At 35.3% G+C, this 17389-nt stretch overlaps 1 protein-coding gene across 1 annotated transcript; it reads left to right on the forward strand.

Moving 5' to 3' along the window:
• The first annotated feature begins 5976 nt into the window (after positions 1–5976).
• On the forward strand, positions 5977–16289 carry LOC120333642 (uncharacterized). The gene is made up of 8 exons (XM_039400984.2): positions 5977–6312; positions 8073–8166; positions 8834–9100; positions 12233–12446; positions 12661–12868; positions 13521–13681; positions 14578–14888; positions 15524–16289. Exons 1-8 carry the CDS (start codon positions 6140–6142, stop codon positions 15620–15622), a joined length of 1527 nt encoding a protein of 508 aa, XP_039256918.2. The 5' UTR covers positions 5977–6139; the 3' UTR covers positions 15623–16289.
• Positions 16290–17389: the final 1100 nt, after the last annotated feature.

Here is a 17389-nt window from a genome sequence, read left to right on the forward strand (position 1 = left end):
ACATTGCAATCCCTCGGATAAAGACCGCTATAAATTTAACATTCTTAAAAACATTTTGAAGTCCTTGGGCGCAAGAAGGATAACTCGAATTTTTATATGTGTGTATTCAAGGCAAAATTCCATGTAAAAATGAATTCCAACCCATCCCCTCGAGAACAAATCAGTAATGCCCAAATATATGGACACGGAAGGCGAAACAAATCTTGACTTTTCCGCTGGCCTACTTTCAGCTCAACAAAAAACTCCCGTTCTCCAGTGCTTTTCCTTTCACAATAACTCGCCGAATTAGCCTAGTGCAGCGTTTCCCAACCTTTTTTGTTCGCGGACTATTTTCTCACCGGCGAAAACTTTTGTGGACTCAAGGTACGTTTATTGCAACCGTACTCTGTGCAAAGAACCAATAAAACCAAACACAACGGAATTTCAACGATTTTCAAAATAGGAAATTCGCTGGAATTACGCGTTCGTTAAAAGAGCTGACTTTTTAGTGTATAATGGCCTATGCTGTCGCACAATATTCAGTCCATGACAACGACAAAAATTTAAAATGTCTTTCTAGTTTAATTTAATTGTGTTCATGGTAACTCGCGGCTGCGTCGACTTACGGAAGATTAAAGCATTACTTCTTAAAAATAATACGACAATCTGCGGCAATCGTCCGATTATATTTAGTTTTGATACAATTTGTTATTGCCTCAAGAAAAATCCTACTATCTGCTAAAAATTTCCAGAAAGTACAACTTGATTTAGTACTTATTAAAAATATATTTAAAGTTATATATTAGTAAATTAAAAATACATTCATCGCCTTTATTATTATTAATTTAATTGTGATCAGTTTAATCTGCGCTGTGTTGACGAAATAAAAGCAATACTATTCAGAAAATATCATGACAAACCGTGGATACAAAAATGCAATTACATTTTGTTTTGATTCGTATCTTTAGGAATTCGACAAATCTGAGTTGTTCGTACACTTACGGCACCCCAGCACTGTACGTACCAATGTGATAGCGGTAATGCAACGAATCCTAAGGGAAAATGCCCTGGTACGTATACTTCGGTGGCACCCAAAATTTTGCGATTTGCAATGTCTAAAAAAGCGTTTTTAATCGGCCGCGGGCAATCATAAAACAAAACTTATGCTATTCTCCGTTTTATTTTCCGTATTTTGTATTGCCGCTTTTCAAGTTAGAAAATTTGGGTTGACACCTACCAGGAAAAAAAAAACTATTTTTTGTTGTTTGAACTCGCGGGAAACACCACTTAGGTATCTATCGAAGCGAGGGCAGACTCGTGTTTTCGTCGGAAATCCGCCAAGTGAGTTGTGAAATCCAATCGTTTGATTAAGCAACGCGCAAGTGACCTGTCGCGCCACTTGTTACCAATTTTCGAATAGTAATTGCTATTCTAATAGTAGAATATATTCCCAGCACTCCTCAGTAATCATTAATTATTGATTCGATTAAGGTTATGTGAATAAACTTGCCCTTTATGTTTTGTGTAAATTCTAACGTGAATCGTAACTTGGCTGATAGTTAAGTTTCGCAAAAACGTTTGCGGCCCGCAGTGAATTTCTGGCTCGTTGCGGACTCATTCAACCGCTCCGCGGACTTATTGGAGACCGCGGACTCGGGTTGGGAAACACTGGCCTAGTGCATTACCGGTATCAAATAAATTCACCTAGCGCGAGTTTGCAAAATCAAAACGAAAGACAGCCATCACACAGTCATAAAACGTGTACTTATGAATAAAAAATAAAACAGCGGAATTTTAGATAAATTATCAGATTGGATGGAATATCAAAATTTAGGACAACAACAATCTTCAATCACTGATTATTTCAAAATAACGATCGTTTTGTTGTTCTTTGATACGTTTTGGTGAAATCGCTTTTCTCTTTGATTACTGGACCAATTGCTTTGAAATTTTCAGTGGTTAAAGATAAAAATTTTCTTTAAAGGCTACTACTTTTTTTTGCTATGACGTCATCAAAAGTATTGCCATTAGGTGGCGCTACGTGTCCATATAATTGAGCATAGCTCTCTTGTTATTAGGAGTGTTTATAATACACAAAAGGTATATTGTTACAGATCTAACCTTGAATTTTAACCAGTTAGGGTACATCTATTGAGATTTATAAAGGTTAAAGTACAAACATAGGCGTAAATTAGAAAAAAAAAAAATTGATTATAGATTCGGTAAAAATGACGTAGACTCGAAATCTAATCAGAGTCCAAAAAATGCGTAGATTTGACCCGAATTCGAGTCCCGATTCGAATCCCGGCCCATCCCAAGAGATGCAAAGGATTTATCTATTGCCTTTTCTGACACTTCACCCAACACATCGCAGCATCTTGTATCGATTAAGACTCAGTGGTCGGCAACCACCGGGCCGCGGCCCATCGCCGGTCCGCGAAAAGGTTACTGCCGGTCCGCAGAGAGGTGACACAAAAACTGACAAGGCCGTAATAAAACCTCAGCAATCTAACCACAAACCATATGACTAAAAAACAGCACCCAACAGTAAACCAGACAAACACATCACCAGGGGTCGGAAAAAATGCGGCCCGCGAGCTAATTTGTTGCGGCCTTTGAACGACCCGACATTTATTAAATAAAACAAAAATTAATCCCAAATTTATCATTGTCTCTACACGGATTTATGTGGTGACAAGTGCTGCTGTACAGCGCCTCTTATGTAACAAGTAGCGTCAGTTGTATGTCGTTCGCGGAGCGACGCGGGTCGAGCATTCCAAAGTGCTTGAACAGAAAAATATTTTTTTTCTTGTCCATTCCAAAACCGGTTTGCTCGATATGCCCAGTCAGCATCACAGTTGTTAAGGGTTTCAATGTTAAACTCGTTACGAAACGAGTCGTCGAAAATTCGACCCCGAGACCCGGGACTGCGCCACAGCTCATCTGTGCGACAGTGCAAAATGTGTAATGTGCACTTTCGGAAGAACATATGGCCTTGAGCAGCTTTATCTAAAATGCATTACACTTACATAAATTTTGTACTCGCTTGTAAGATCATCAGTTGGACGATGAGTTGCCATAAAAACATCATCTTTCACATTGATTATAAGTACATAAAAACAATGTATTGCTGGATAATAAAAAAACGCCACATATACATCTCATTGGGACAGGCTTTCAACACAGTAATAGAAGGGTAGCAATGCGAATGCGCCATAATTTGAAGTTTAATTATGGTAGCGATTGTTCGAAGGCGGAAATATTGCGGCCGCGCGCTACCAGAAATGTTTATATTTGGCCCGCAAGTACATAAAGTTTGCCGACCACTGCATAACACTATTGAGCAACATTTCTGATTTCATAAACAATTGCCATGTCAGTATGTCGCAATAATGCTGGGTCAATTGTTTTCTCTACGCCCGTATAAGAATGTCTCTCATCAGTCCGACTAAGATCTCCCCAACAAAACGATACAGGCATTGTTAACTTTTCCGAAATCTTGATGTGAGGCCTGATTTTCAATATTGATAACTACAAAAACGAAATAGGCTGGAAGTAGGAAACACGGTACATGTGCCAATATCTCGAATATGGGGACAGTTAATGGCCATCGAACAAATACAGACATCACATTAAATAGCATCACCGTCGTTTTTAGTATATTGTCAACATAAATTTCCTAATGCGAATAATTTATTGCATAGGCTTAGTTCGTTTGTATAAAGGTGGTCCACCAAATGTTTGGTCAAGCTTTACCGGTCCGTCACTTGAAAAAGGTTGCCGACCACTGGATTAAGTCATTGTTTTGCTTTAATTAAATGTGAAACGACAAACGCAACCCAATTGAGCCCACTTTTACTTAAACTTACGTTTTAAACCTTATCCAAGGTTTTGTTTACTCTCCTGATTTTATAATCAGTTTTTATTTATTTGTTTTTACCAACCATTTTATCGCCTTTTTGCTGATTATGGAGTCGAAATAAACTTATCTTATCTTTATCTTATCTAACCAGGGTGTACAACCTGTAGTCCGCGGGCCACATGCGGACTACTAGAAAAAAATTGTGCGACCTGCGGAGAAGTGCCATGGTGTGCGGACCGCAAAACGAGTTTTTGATTAGCTTAAACTGGTTCATGTGAGCAATTCCAAACTCCATCTCTATAGCTTTGTAAAGCCTATAGCTGAGTCCAATTTCTTAGATGTGCCTATTACTGTATTACTATTGCGAACAATGCGATTCACAAAGCTGTCACTTGCTGAGCAGCGAGCATTAACAGATTAAGGAAAGTGCAGTGCAAACGCCATTAAATTAGTAAGAACCGCGCATGGGATTAGTTGCCAGGTACCGGTACCGTATTTGTTCCAGGTACACGGACTTGGTGGCGGAGAAAGTCGTACCATGATCGATCAGCGTTTACGTGAGCCACCCTACACAGGTACGGTACACCGGTAACGTACAGAGGGAACCACTCGCCATGCGACGGCGGTTAACGGGTACCGGTACGGTACCGGTACCATGCCTGCAACTGTACGAAAGCTCTTCTTGTAATGGGAGATGCAAAGGTGGCCTAGACCAGGGCTACCGGTACTCAACTATTTTTACCGAAGGTCCGCATACAAAACTTCAAAAATATTTGGGTCCGGACTTTCCAGAAATTATATTTCGGCATCCTTGAACACGCACTTCCTCGACAGACTAATGATTATTAGCTAGGCCGGCTGACGGACGACTCGACAAAAACGCATTTCTATAGATCTAAAACACCACCGTATAAAATGCCAAAAGACGGACAACTCACCAGGCCTCTAGGTAGTCGAGTTGTCTCTGGTGAGTTGTCCGTGTAGTCGAGTTGTCCGCCTCCCGCTAGGCCTAGGCTATATAAAATTGTTAATTATGGCGTTAAGAGTTCTTTTCATATATATTTAAACCTATAAAAGTGATTTTATGAAAGGAAACTTCAAAAGTGGGGCTAATGATCCAAAATACAAAATAAAGAATTAGTGGCGGTCCGAATCGAATACCCGAAAGGTTCGGATTCGGACTGCGGTCGGCCAATCAGCCAGTTGAGTAGCCCTGGCCTAGACTACGGTACCGGTTAGGCACCTACGTCGATTTTCTGGCTTCGTGCACCCCGAAAAGTGATCCTACGATTGCTACGAATCTACAAACTACAGTCAGACAGTCACCGCAACACTGTCTTCTGGTCTTGACGAAGACTTAACTGCAAAACGTTTTGCTGTTTTGTAGGTTTGTCTAATATCAATTTGTCTACTAGTTTAAGCTCGGAACTAGGCACAACGAAGCAGAAATGTGGGAACATAATAAAAGATACCGGTAATTCAATTAATAAACCAAGGAAATTAGTACGGTTACTGTTAGCGGTAGTTTATTATTGTCATCACTCTTTCAGTCTCTTTAATATTGTCTGTTTACTTTTTGTGTTGTTCATATCACTGTATCAGAGAACCAAAATAAAATGATTGATTGAACATAAACATAGCCTAGTTCTGTATAATTTGGAGTTCTAGATTTGTTGAATTGTCATGATTGTATGCGCGGCTAATGGCTCAATGGGCTAAGCGTTAGGAATACGCTCGACACCGCACCTCTAATTACTCTGCCTGGGTTCGCAGGTTCGAATCCCATGCAGGGATGGTTATGTGCGAGAGGATTGCTGGACTCCTCGCCGTCGTTGGGTGGTTCACGTAACCGCTGGTCGGTTACGGCTTCTTCCACCACCAAGTCCATGCTTCCGAAAACAAACAATACAGTAAACCTAATCCCATTCCCGACTTGGAACGGTAACCGGACGAGAGGCCATGGTTTGTCATATGGATAAGCCGTCTTATCACTTTCCTCTCCCCCGGGATCAATATGTAAATCCTATCCTAATTCAGACAAATATTTTGTTGTGAAACTGAAAGTGCCGATTATTTAAATTATCGTTAATACAGTACGTAATAGTCTACTGATATAGTTCTTGTACTTTTTCAGTCTACTGATATAGTTCATCTCTTTCTTTTAATGATAATTAGAATTGAAATAGTAGTCCAGTAGTCTATATATTAAAACTGCAAAACGTGGTGTTGAACTCTATTCTGTTGATAGTGGAACTGACAATAGTTCGCAAAATTTTTCCATGAACATCCACTTACTGAATGAAGGCTAAAATGACTTCACGGAGAAAACAAGAAGAAAATCATCTGAAAATTCTTAAGGAATTACTTGCACAACCTTCAAATAAAAAATGTCTTGAATGCGATCAAAGAGGACCTACTTATGTTGATGTTACAATTGGATCCTTCGTCTGCACATCATGTGGAGGAATTTTGTAAGTTATTATCGGTTAATATCTAGCCATATTTTTAGCTTCTACATTCAGTACGGGCACAGTTTTCCGATTCCAAGAATAAGTTCCACATTGAAAGACATTGATTATAAAATCGAATGCAAACCCCTTCTTTACGAGACAGTCTCGGTCTCCATAAATATCGAAAAAATCGGCAATCCGGCACTGCACAATAAACTAAACGGAAGCATAATGTAAAAATGCCATCATCAGATTCCCTCTGAAAAATAATTTGAGTAAAGTAATTAAACCAAATTTCACTGTAGCCTTTGAGAGTTTTCAGCCAGAAAACGCCATTTGGACATGTGGTGGCTGCGGATAAGTTCAGGTTATTTTCGAGACAAGCATGGCGCAATATAACCCATCTGCCATTGTGCTAGATGCCCTCGTTTCAGAGACAAAGGTTGTTTGTTCTATTGAACCAAATGTGGGAAAATCTTAGAATCGGAGAACTGTGCCCTACTGACATTGTATAATGAAAGTCGAGATGATTTGAAATTTTGAGTATTATATGTAATTACTTTTGTATCAGCGTACTATATTAGATCAATTCGAAACTCTTAAAATGAAAAGCAATGGAGACTTCTTGAACGAAAATTATTCTTGATATATATTGATGTGTTTTAAATTCGCCATCGAATCATAATCAAATCCCAAAGTACAGCAGGGCACAGTTTTCCAATTCCAAGATGTCCTGACATTCAGTTAAATAAACACTCTATTCATCTCTGACATAGCATAAGGAGAGGTTTGCACTCACTGTTATAACTGATGTTTCTCATTGTGGGAATATGAGAACTGTGTCGTACTGACATACCGGTAGTTATTAGCATAAATTGTTAGTGGCTAAATCTCCTGTAAAAGTCTTTGGTATATCTTTCATCTGTGAAGGAAATGTTTGGGTAATCGAAGCCAGATTGCATATTTGTGTTTCTTTTGCAATGTATTCTAGTAAAGTCTAGTAGGCTATTTATTAACTAAAAATTTGCTTCCCAACTTCAAAAGAATACGTCTACAATAGTTTGATTTTCTATTCATTTTTTTTTCTTAAAAGTTACGGATGTCTGACTTTTAGCATTTTCAGTAGTAATCTGGAATAGATTCTTTGGAAGTTGTAAGATCCCATTCATGGAGTTTTAGAATATGATTATTATAGGATTCGCCTCCTATGATTACATGCAGCAAAATTGATTACATATTGATATGCATTTTTATTAATCCCGATACTACTTAATCCTACATTGGAAACCCTATATTACTTTATATCCTGTCCATTATATAACTTCCTATGCAACATATGGAACATTAATTTTGATGGATTAATTAGGATTATAACAATATATGAAATAATGGAAAATGAATGGGCAAAACAAATAATAATGCGGCTAATCTTAATGTTTATATATCAAATTTTTGGTGGATTTTTGGAAATTCGATCAAACAATATTTCGTGAGAAATCTTTGACACTTTAATCCAGGCCAATATACCTCTTACCTGATCACTTTAGGTATATTAAAAGCAATAAATCACGTTTAATTATCAATTATCAATGAATAATTTTCATGAAGTTTATTTAAATGTCAATAACAAAATTCGTATAAATATACTTCTAAAGATACCATAGAAGATTTTAAAATATGTTTTTAATCAATTTTGACAACCTTCATTATCTTACTGGAATCCAACCACTAGGTCTCGATTTATTCTAAATGTTATTAATTGTAGTTACATATTTTATCAGGAGAGGTTTGAATCCGCCACATCGTGTGAAGTCTATATCAATGACAACTTTCACAGCAGCAGAAATAACGTTTATGGAAAGTCGTGGGAATGAGGTATCGTTTTTTAGATACTTTCATATTATGAACAATGTTATATACAATTGATATTTGCATTACACCTACATAGATATATAATTCATGTTGGTATTGGATTTGTTCGGTAGTTTATCATACAGTAGTTTCAGTAAATTTCAATTATATTCCTATATTTTTTGTAGTGTCACCATAATTTTAGCTCAGCAGACCTATACCAGACATTTTTTTAAAAAAGTTATTAATTATTTAACATTTGATGTTTGGTTTAGTCTGTTTTAGCTGAATATGTTCGATATTTATGATGACTAATTTTATCCTTATCTATCTATCTTTATACTTGCCTGTTGATTTTCTTCCTTTGGTAATCAATAACAGGAAATTGCAATGTTTGATTGTATTTTCTCATGTCATTGCATTTCCTGTTGAATATAGGCAGCACGACAATACAATATTGTATGAATTTACTGCCATTTACGGTTTATTCATTAAGTAACTAATCGAATTGATCAAAATATTATCACAGTGCCAAAAAATCTACTAGGAATCAGCTAAGCTCGCTATTTCTCTGAATTTAGTGCTTCATAAAGCTGTGTCCATCTTCCACATTACAAACGAAAAAAAGTCCACACCCGTTTTGTCCAAGTCTATCAAATTGTACGCAATAACAACCTTTTAACATTTTCAGTGGTGTAGAGCAGTTTATCTGGCAAAATATGATGAACAATCGAGAGCAAAACCAGAATCAAGGTCAGATCATTCGAAATTGAAGCATTTTATGGAATTAAAATATGAGCAAAAACGATGGTATGAAAGCCCGAGTCAGCAAAGAAAATTAATGGAAAGTGTCGCTGCTGCTGCGAAAAAGAATCGAGAAAATTCTTCACCTCCTGTAAGACCACTTCACACATTATTAGGAAGCGACAGCAAAGTTCAAATACCATCAGCAAAATCTGTGAGTGTTACTACATTATTGAAATCACATTGACAGGGGTATCCATTTATATCTATTTTATTTTTTAATTCAAAAATTTATTAAAATATTGTTTGTTCGGTCACATTTGCATGTATCCTAGTGGGTACTCACGTAGTGTGTGTACCAGGTTAGGGTTAGGCCATAGTTTTATTCCGATTTTCCTTATTTTAGTTCTATTACGTGTTCAGGACTGTCTGTGTTAGCCAGGTGAATATACCAACTGCCTATAGGTTTCAGTCCTAGTACACAACTTGATGTGATGTAGGCAAACAAAATTAGTTACCTCCATATTGGTACACAGTAACACATTTCTGGAGCGCCTCCTTATTGCATTTTGTTTAATCTAATACAGCATGAAATTTATTGAAACTGCCGTAAATTTATATTTCATCAGAATCTAATTTTAAAACTATAGACACAAAGATATACCCTAGTTAGTTTGACTGATATATCCACCCAACAGTATTCGTATTGTATTGGATAATAGACTCATGATGCGATAGGTGTTTCCTATACGCATATTGGTTATTCAAATCAACTTCCACACACTCATTCTTTAGTTTAGTTTAAGAAGTATGATATCCTGTCTCAATTCTTATATTATACATCAATAAAGCGGACAAAGCTTAACAGAATTTGCTTTACAATTACAATATTGGGTCCATTCTAAAAAATTATTCATATTTGTATTTGTATTGAAATTTCATAGCTATATGATATTTTATCATTTTATAGCCTTCCAACTATTGCCTACTTTAATGTATTGCTGGAAGAAGAGTCCAGGTTGGAAATGCCTCTGATTATCAGGCTTTGATTGTTAATGCCTGTATTACACAAAATGTTAATCATTACCAACAGTAGCGCTTTCTCTTAAAATAATCTGCACAACTATTCAAACAATGCGTCCTGACCTATTGCAAATGGATTATAACTTATGAATATGAAATTTACATCTAAAATGATCTAGGACTTTGTTGATAAAGAAATATGGGGCAATAAAATTCAAGTGATAAAAGGACATTGTATTGCACACTGTACTGTGAATTTCCACATTTGCAATCATAGTACCGACTTCTATTGGAGAACGCTCTGCAGGTTTTCTGTTTCGAGTACTCGGATTTTATGATTTATGACAAATTCCCATGGTAGCAATGAGTATGAATTACCACATACATTTTTGTGTCATTAATTTAGGCGTTTAGTAATGGCATTATGTAATGTAATATTTTAGAACAATATTGGGTATTCCCATAGTAGGGAACCAAGATGACAGACATCGGAACGTAGTATGTGTACCAGGTCAAGGTTAGGCCATAATTTCATTCCAAATTTTTTTCTTTTAGTTATATTAGGAGTTCGCGAAATAGCCAAGTGACTCCTGTAGTATTTGTACCAGAAATTATGGCCTAATCCTAACCTGGTACGCGTACCATGTTCCGGTGTTCGCCATCTTGGTTCACATACTACGGAAGTAACCAATTTTTCAACTTCTATAATTATAGAAATCTTAGTTATCGTAGGTGTCACAGTATTTAAAAAAAAAAATTCTGTACACTGGTCAGTAGATATATTTTGATATGTTAGAGTACATGGGTATTTTTTGTGGTGCTAATGTTGATAATTGCGACAATTGTTTGCTATAACATGCCAACCTAGGGTTATAATATGTATGTATATTTAGTCTCAGTAAATGATTAATAATATACTGTTTTTCTAATATAAAGCCAAATCTGTTTCTTATCTTCATGATGTTATTGCAGACATCAATCAAACTGAAACTGATGTCATCGTTTATGTTCAGAAAAATCAACTCAATGATAATACATTCTCCTGAGTATTTATTACAAAAATCGAATCAATTTCCAATGTGTCGAAAACAAGATTATGACATTCCAATGACTCCATGTAATATAGTGGCAATAATGAAACATTATAATGTGAACAACAAACAAAAATGTATTAAATGAAATGCGGTGACAGCTTTGGATTCTCTTCAAAATATGGCCTACTATTTTTTCTGTTAGTTCCCATTTGAGGATGATCAGAAGTCAAATACGGTCTTCTTGATAGGATTTGGTATTTGTCTTTCGGTTATTCGAAAGAGTTTATTTCATCGATGGCGTCTATATGTCACTTGTAAAATATGGATAACAAATATATTGAGTGAGAATGAGATTCTACAGGACTCATAACCACCAAAGTTGTATCAACCACCACTTAGTCTACTGAATAGTTTAAATTTCCGCAAATACTGTCTGATCCAGATTGTTTCACTCCCAGATCCATCTATTTTGTCAACATATAGATAATACTGATGTTCTCAAACTACTGCTTTGGTTTTAGTTTTTTCGTGGTTTTTCACTAATTTTCGGAGATAAACATGATCTCCAACTTGAAGAGGTGGTAGTAGGACATTCTACCATGCTCTAATTCTTGCTGTCTGCCATGTCTTCGGGCGAAATTTTTTTCATGATGATCATTTATTTTCACTACTTTCTTTTGCTTCTAGTGATGATTTGACACCGCCAACATTGTACTAACAGCAAACTTTGTTGTTTTGCCCTGTTCCTTTTGAGCTATGAACTTGAAAGTTTCATCAGGATTGTCAGTCTTATTATCCTCCACGATTTCATCTTAGCAATTCCTCAAACTAGGTTATCTTTGATTCTGAATTACATCAGTCTCAATTTTGTAATGGGTGATTCCACATACTTAGTTTAATTAATATATATTACATACAGTAGGCTTTTTGTAGAAATGATGACTCCGTATCATACACAATAACACCATTATTTCTACAAAGCCATCTCAAATTTACAGAATTGCTGATAATTTGAGCCATGTCTCATTTCAACTTGACATGCATCCCAAGGTTTAATGGTACTATTTTCAGTAACAAGGATTTTTTTAATATTCTTGCGAAACAATTTCTGAATAATTAGTGACATTCATATCATTTGAAATTAAATTATCATTTACTTACCGGTATGTACACTTTGCTATAATAAATTGGGTTTTTATTGAAACATTGAAAAGCATGCTAATTTGTGAACAGAAATTTAGAATCCCATTTCAGCCCAAAGTTATAATAAACTTCAATTTTTTTTTCAGGAAATTTCTAAAGGAATAAATAATAGCAAAATCAACAGACCTATAGCATCAGATTTATTAGGAGGTTCAAATCCACCAGGTTTAATATCTCCTGTCTCTCAGAACAAACAACAACAATCAAATCAATTGATAAACAATTCATCGAGTTCTACAGGTTTTTCAGATGGATTTGCAGATTTTGATTCTGCCTTTGGTGGATTTTCACCACCGGCTGGTATGTACATTTTTTAATTGGGCATGGTTCACCATATGATTAAGTCGTCTCATCGACCTTCCTCACCTTGGAATAAATATGTAAATCTTATCCTTATAATAATTTAAACTGTGGAGTTATGCTGGTCAGTTGCAATGGTCACTGTTTCCAACTTCTAACATTTTTAAACGATTTGTTGGGTTCCGAATTCTAATATGACTTTTCTTTTGCATAGCTTCATCTGCAAGCACTCAAAATGCTTTTCCGGCATTCAATCAAGTCAATACGCAGCCAATTGCATTTACCAACAATGCAACAGGAAATTCTACAAATTTAATGTCAAGTACTGAACCTACGAAAAACAGTTCTGTTGATAAATACGCAGCACTTGCTGACTTAGATCTTGTTTTTGGAGCTCAACCGCTCCCACAAGCTACAGAAAAGTAAGAATTTTATTCTACTGTGGGGTAGTTGTATTTGTATGTTCCATGGACTATTCAATAACTTGATGTTATTCTTATCAATCAATGTAATGAGACTATAGGCTAATTAAAAATCTGCCGAACAAATACAGGCCAGCCAAAATTATTTACCGGTAAGTTATATTGTCAAATGTTTATAATTCTGAATCAGAATAGTGTGCTGATAATTTATTAAAAAGATGCAGTTTGACAAAGCTTTAGAATTTAGAACAAAATTAGAGAAAACTGGAAATTGTATTTAAAAGTTTCTTTAAAGTTGGCCAAAAAGACCAGCAAAAACATCATAATAAAGTATTACTTTATGAAAATTTCCAGATGGCAAAAAATAGATAAGTTTTTATAGAAATACCTTCAACACAAACTACTAACTATTAAAATATTTCTAGATGATATCAAGGCTCATGTTTGATAATTTACTTTATTCATGTATTTATCTATTTAGGTGCTATTTGTTCAATGAAAATTTTGTTCGGCTTTTTTGCCTAATTTCAGTATTTTATATTTTGCCACCAATGACTAATCTTTGCAGCACTTATCATAATTATCAAGCAAACTCAAATATAAGCCAATGATGTTATGTTTTAGTTAAACTGTTACATTTTTATCATATCAGACCTACTGATTTCATGTGGTCATCGCCGGTGAAGCCAGTTCAGCAAACTACTAACAACATAATGATGCAGCAACAACCCACACAACAAAGCCTTTTTGGTGTGTCAGCTCAACCACAGCAGCAACAAAATAATCTATTTGGTTCATCGCCCATGAGTAATGGTACGTTTATTTTTATGTTGTTGCTAATGTATGTTATGCCAACTTTGTGTGAGCTTGAATATCTTGCTTATGAATAGGTTGCCAAGATATTACTCATTACTAAATACATGGTTGGATGATTGGTCAATATTATTAATAGATTATGGTTCACTTATTCAAATTGCAATCTTTACTGATTTATACCTGTTATCACAGCACGTAGGATTATAACTCAAATTTTATTTGTGATTCAGATTCTAAAATTACTTATAATTATTGCTTGAATTTTGTAATTCTGCGCCAATAAATCTGGCTTAATTTAAATGCTTGGTATTTCACTCCTGGTTACTCCACATGGCTTTGAACCCAGTGAGGAATAATTATGTGCTAGGTATTTGCCCATCGGGGTTCATGTAATCAACTTAACCATTGGCCAGTTTCGGCTTCCTCTGTCACCATCTACATGCCAGTCTGGAATAACTGGTGGGGTACTCACTAAGTATGTGAACCAAGATGGTGGACACCAGATCGTAGTATGTGTACCAGGTTAGGGTTAGGTCAGACTCATAATTTTATTCCTATTTTTCTTATTTTAGTTCTATTACGAGTTCGGGGACTAGCCAACCACTCCCATAGTATTTGTATCTGAAATTACGGCCTAACCCTAATCTGGTACACATACTACATTCCGGTGTCCGCCATCTTGGCTCACATTCTTCGGGAGTAATACTCGTGGAACATAGAATCGTAATCGGGCAAAAGGTTGTGGTTCGCCGTATAATTAAATTGTCCCATCAATTTTTTTTCCGGGACGCTGGGCTAAATATGAAAACCCCACTTTATCAAATTTTAATTTTACCCAAAAATTAACTGTGAAGAAAATTTTACAGTTCTTCGAATTTGTTAACAATTTTCAGTGAACGCACAACCAACATCACAATCTTCATGGATGACGACGCCTGCGGCTCCTGCTGCAGTTCCAGCTCAGACTTTCCCATCATCTTCAGCTAGCAATAATTGGAATCCATGGAACGCGTCATTTCAACAGCAACCGCAGCAACAAGCTTCTGCCCCAGTTACAAGTAATCCATTTTTTAATCCAACTCCAGTGACAAATTCCCAAGTTGCGTCATCTGGGAATGAATATGGGGGATGGATACAACCGCAAACTCAAATGCAGAATATGACAGCAAATACAGCAGGCATGTCATCAACAAATCCTTTTGCAGTAAGTATAGTATTTATAATATATTTTATAATCTTTCTCTATTTTGTTTCTTTTCCCCACAAATCTTCTTCAAAAGGTAACTATGCTTATTTTACCATCTGTAAAGCGTTTCTGACCCTAAAACACTCCAAGCTCCAAGTGAAAAAGTCTTTAGAATATTCGAACTTTTTGTTGAAATTTTTTTGTTAGCTTCATGCTCCTTTAGTTTCTGTCTAAAGTTTTGACTTGTACCAGACTTTATAGCAGAGCACAAGAATTTTAAACATACAGAAGTTTATTTATGTATGATTATTTATTGATTTTCACCTATCTTTATTCTTTACTACACGTTTCAAATCTTCATCCTATGGATTCAAACCCAATTCTTCAAATTTGAAGATCATTAATGAGATATTTTAATTACTCTTATTATAGGACAAATTTTTTTTAAAAGACCCATTTATTTATGTGTACCTCCACTATTTTGCTCAATAATTATTTTGAACTCGAAAAGAATGAAATTGAGATCATCAAAATACTGGGGCCTCTGTATTTCTTTCTTGTATTTCTGGATCTAATGGCAAAAGCTTGAATTGTTTTTAAATTGTAATATTTGAATATTTTGATATTACCAATTTGTATGATCATTTTTTCAGATGGGAGGTGCACCACCTGCGCAGCCTTCATTCTATCAACAGCAACCTCTAAATATGCAGCCAACAGTCAATAATCCAAGTAATCCTTTCATGTTTTGAACAATTGGAAGAATGTTCGATCGCTTGTGAATGCCATTTTCCCAATTTCTCTGTTAGTTGTGTTTGCGGGAAAGGAGGTCACTATTTCATTGGAATGAAGAGCTTGAACACTCCTAAAATAGTGCTATTGGAAAGTATCACAGAAAGTTTGCTGTTTGTAATTAGAGTACAAATTGAGATTTAGTTAAATAACTGTTAGTTTCTAATCAAACTTTTCTATCGAACAGCTTAGAAAATCGTACAATAACTTAATATTAATAACAAGCATATAACTAACATACTCAAGCCTCAGATTTCATATATTATTTTTTATTGATTACCCTGATGGGGTGAACGTAGATATTATTAGGGTACTGTGAGTCTGGCGAAATTTATACATGGCTCAAAACTCTTATCCATTTAGGCAAAAAATGTGACTTGACCTCTGACTCCAGATTTATGGAAATTTGGATTCTCAATACAAATAGTCATAACAAAAACTTAAGCATAACCAAGCATAATTGCCTTCTACGAATGATCGCAACTTTAGGCTTTTGAATTTTTGAATTTGATTATCACCATCAGAAGTTTGAAATATAGACTCTGACAAATTTAAAAGTTTCAAATTTGATTATGAACTCGTGGAAATACCACACGAAAAACACACGAAACTTACTAGACAATGAGCGTGATATTGAAAATCAGATTGAAACTTGAGGTAGTTACTAGTTGTTAATAGTGTTGAATATAAACAGTTGTTTGCTAAATATTTTTTGTTATTGGGAATGTAATTATATTATTTTGTCTCGTAAACTAAGTGGATATTTAGTAATATAACTACTTGAGCTGGGGTTATTGAAGTTTTCTGCTTAACAGACTGCTATACTCCTCATTGATCTTGTTCTGGACACAAGATGTCAGGCATCTTTAGCACAATATTTATTTTACATCTTGTTAATTATTTTGGAATTCTTGAAGCCGCTGTTCCGGTGTGAAGCGTTTTGATCATCGCCATCACCATATCTGGTTCTAATGTATTTTGTTGAATGTGGTCTAGGATAAAATGTATTCTTGTTGAGTTTGTATTCCATGTAATCTTATATTGAATATTTTGAAGCCAATTTTTAGGAAATGATATTTTGGAAGATGTTTAATATAAGAATGTACGATTATTCAAAATTGTTCATTTTCAAATTTAGTTGATTCAATTTTCACATGTCCTGGTTTAAATTTGACTTGTACACAAGCCCATTTAGGACTGTGTGGCAAGTAAGCAGATGCATAGACATTTAATTAGCAAGTTCTAGCGTGTGTAGCTATATTTGTTATGCAATGTACAATTCTCTTCCTTGTCCAGTCTGTAAGTATATTTGAGTGTGGCCAGTGATTTACAGTAATTTACAAGCCATGTTTTATGTTCTTATTACTACTTTGTAACTGTCAGATATTTGAAGAATGTGAATGTTTCTTATGGATTAATAATAATAATGTTATGCTACTATTTCTAATCGCTTTGTTATTTCATGTTTGCGCTATTTCATTATTCTATTATCCTACTCAAAATAAAGTTTATGTCAAAAGTAAAAAAAAAATTCAATTTACCCAAGCCGTACTCATTGTGCACTCTTTATCAATATTCGCTGGCTTGAGGTGTGGGGAAACAAATAACAACATACCTCATACTTAGTGTATATTATCTTACAGTTATCTATTCTTCTTTACTGTGTGGCACGGAAACAATGATGAATCATCTATTCATTCGTAACGTGATAACGAGATATGCATAAT

This window comes from Styela clava, chromosome 15 (assembly GCF_964204865.1).
Source record: "Styela clava chromosome 15, kaStyClav1.hap1.2, whole genome shotgun sequence".
Lineage (NCBI taxonomy): Eukaryota > Metazoa > Chordata > Ascidiacea > Stolidobranchia > Styelidae > Styela > Styela clava.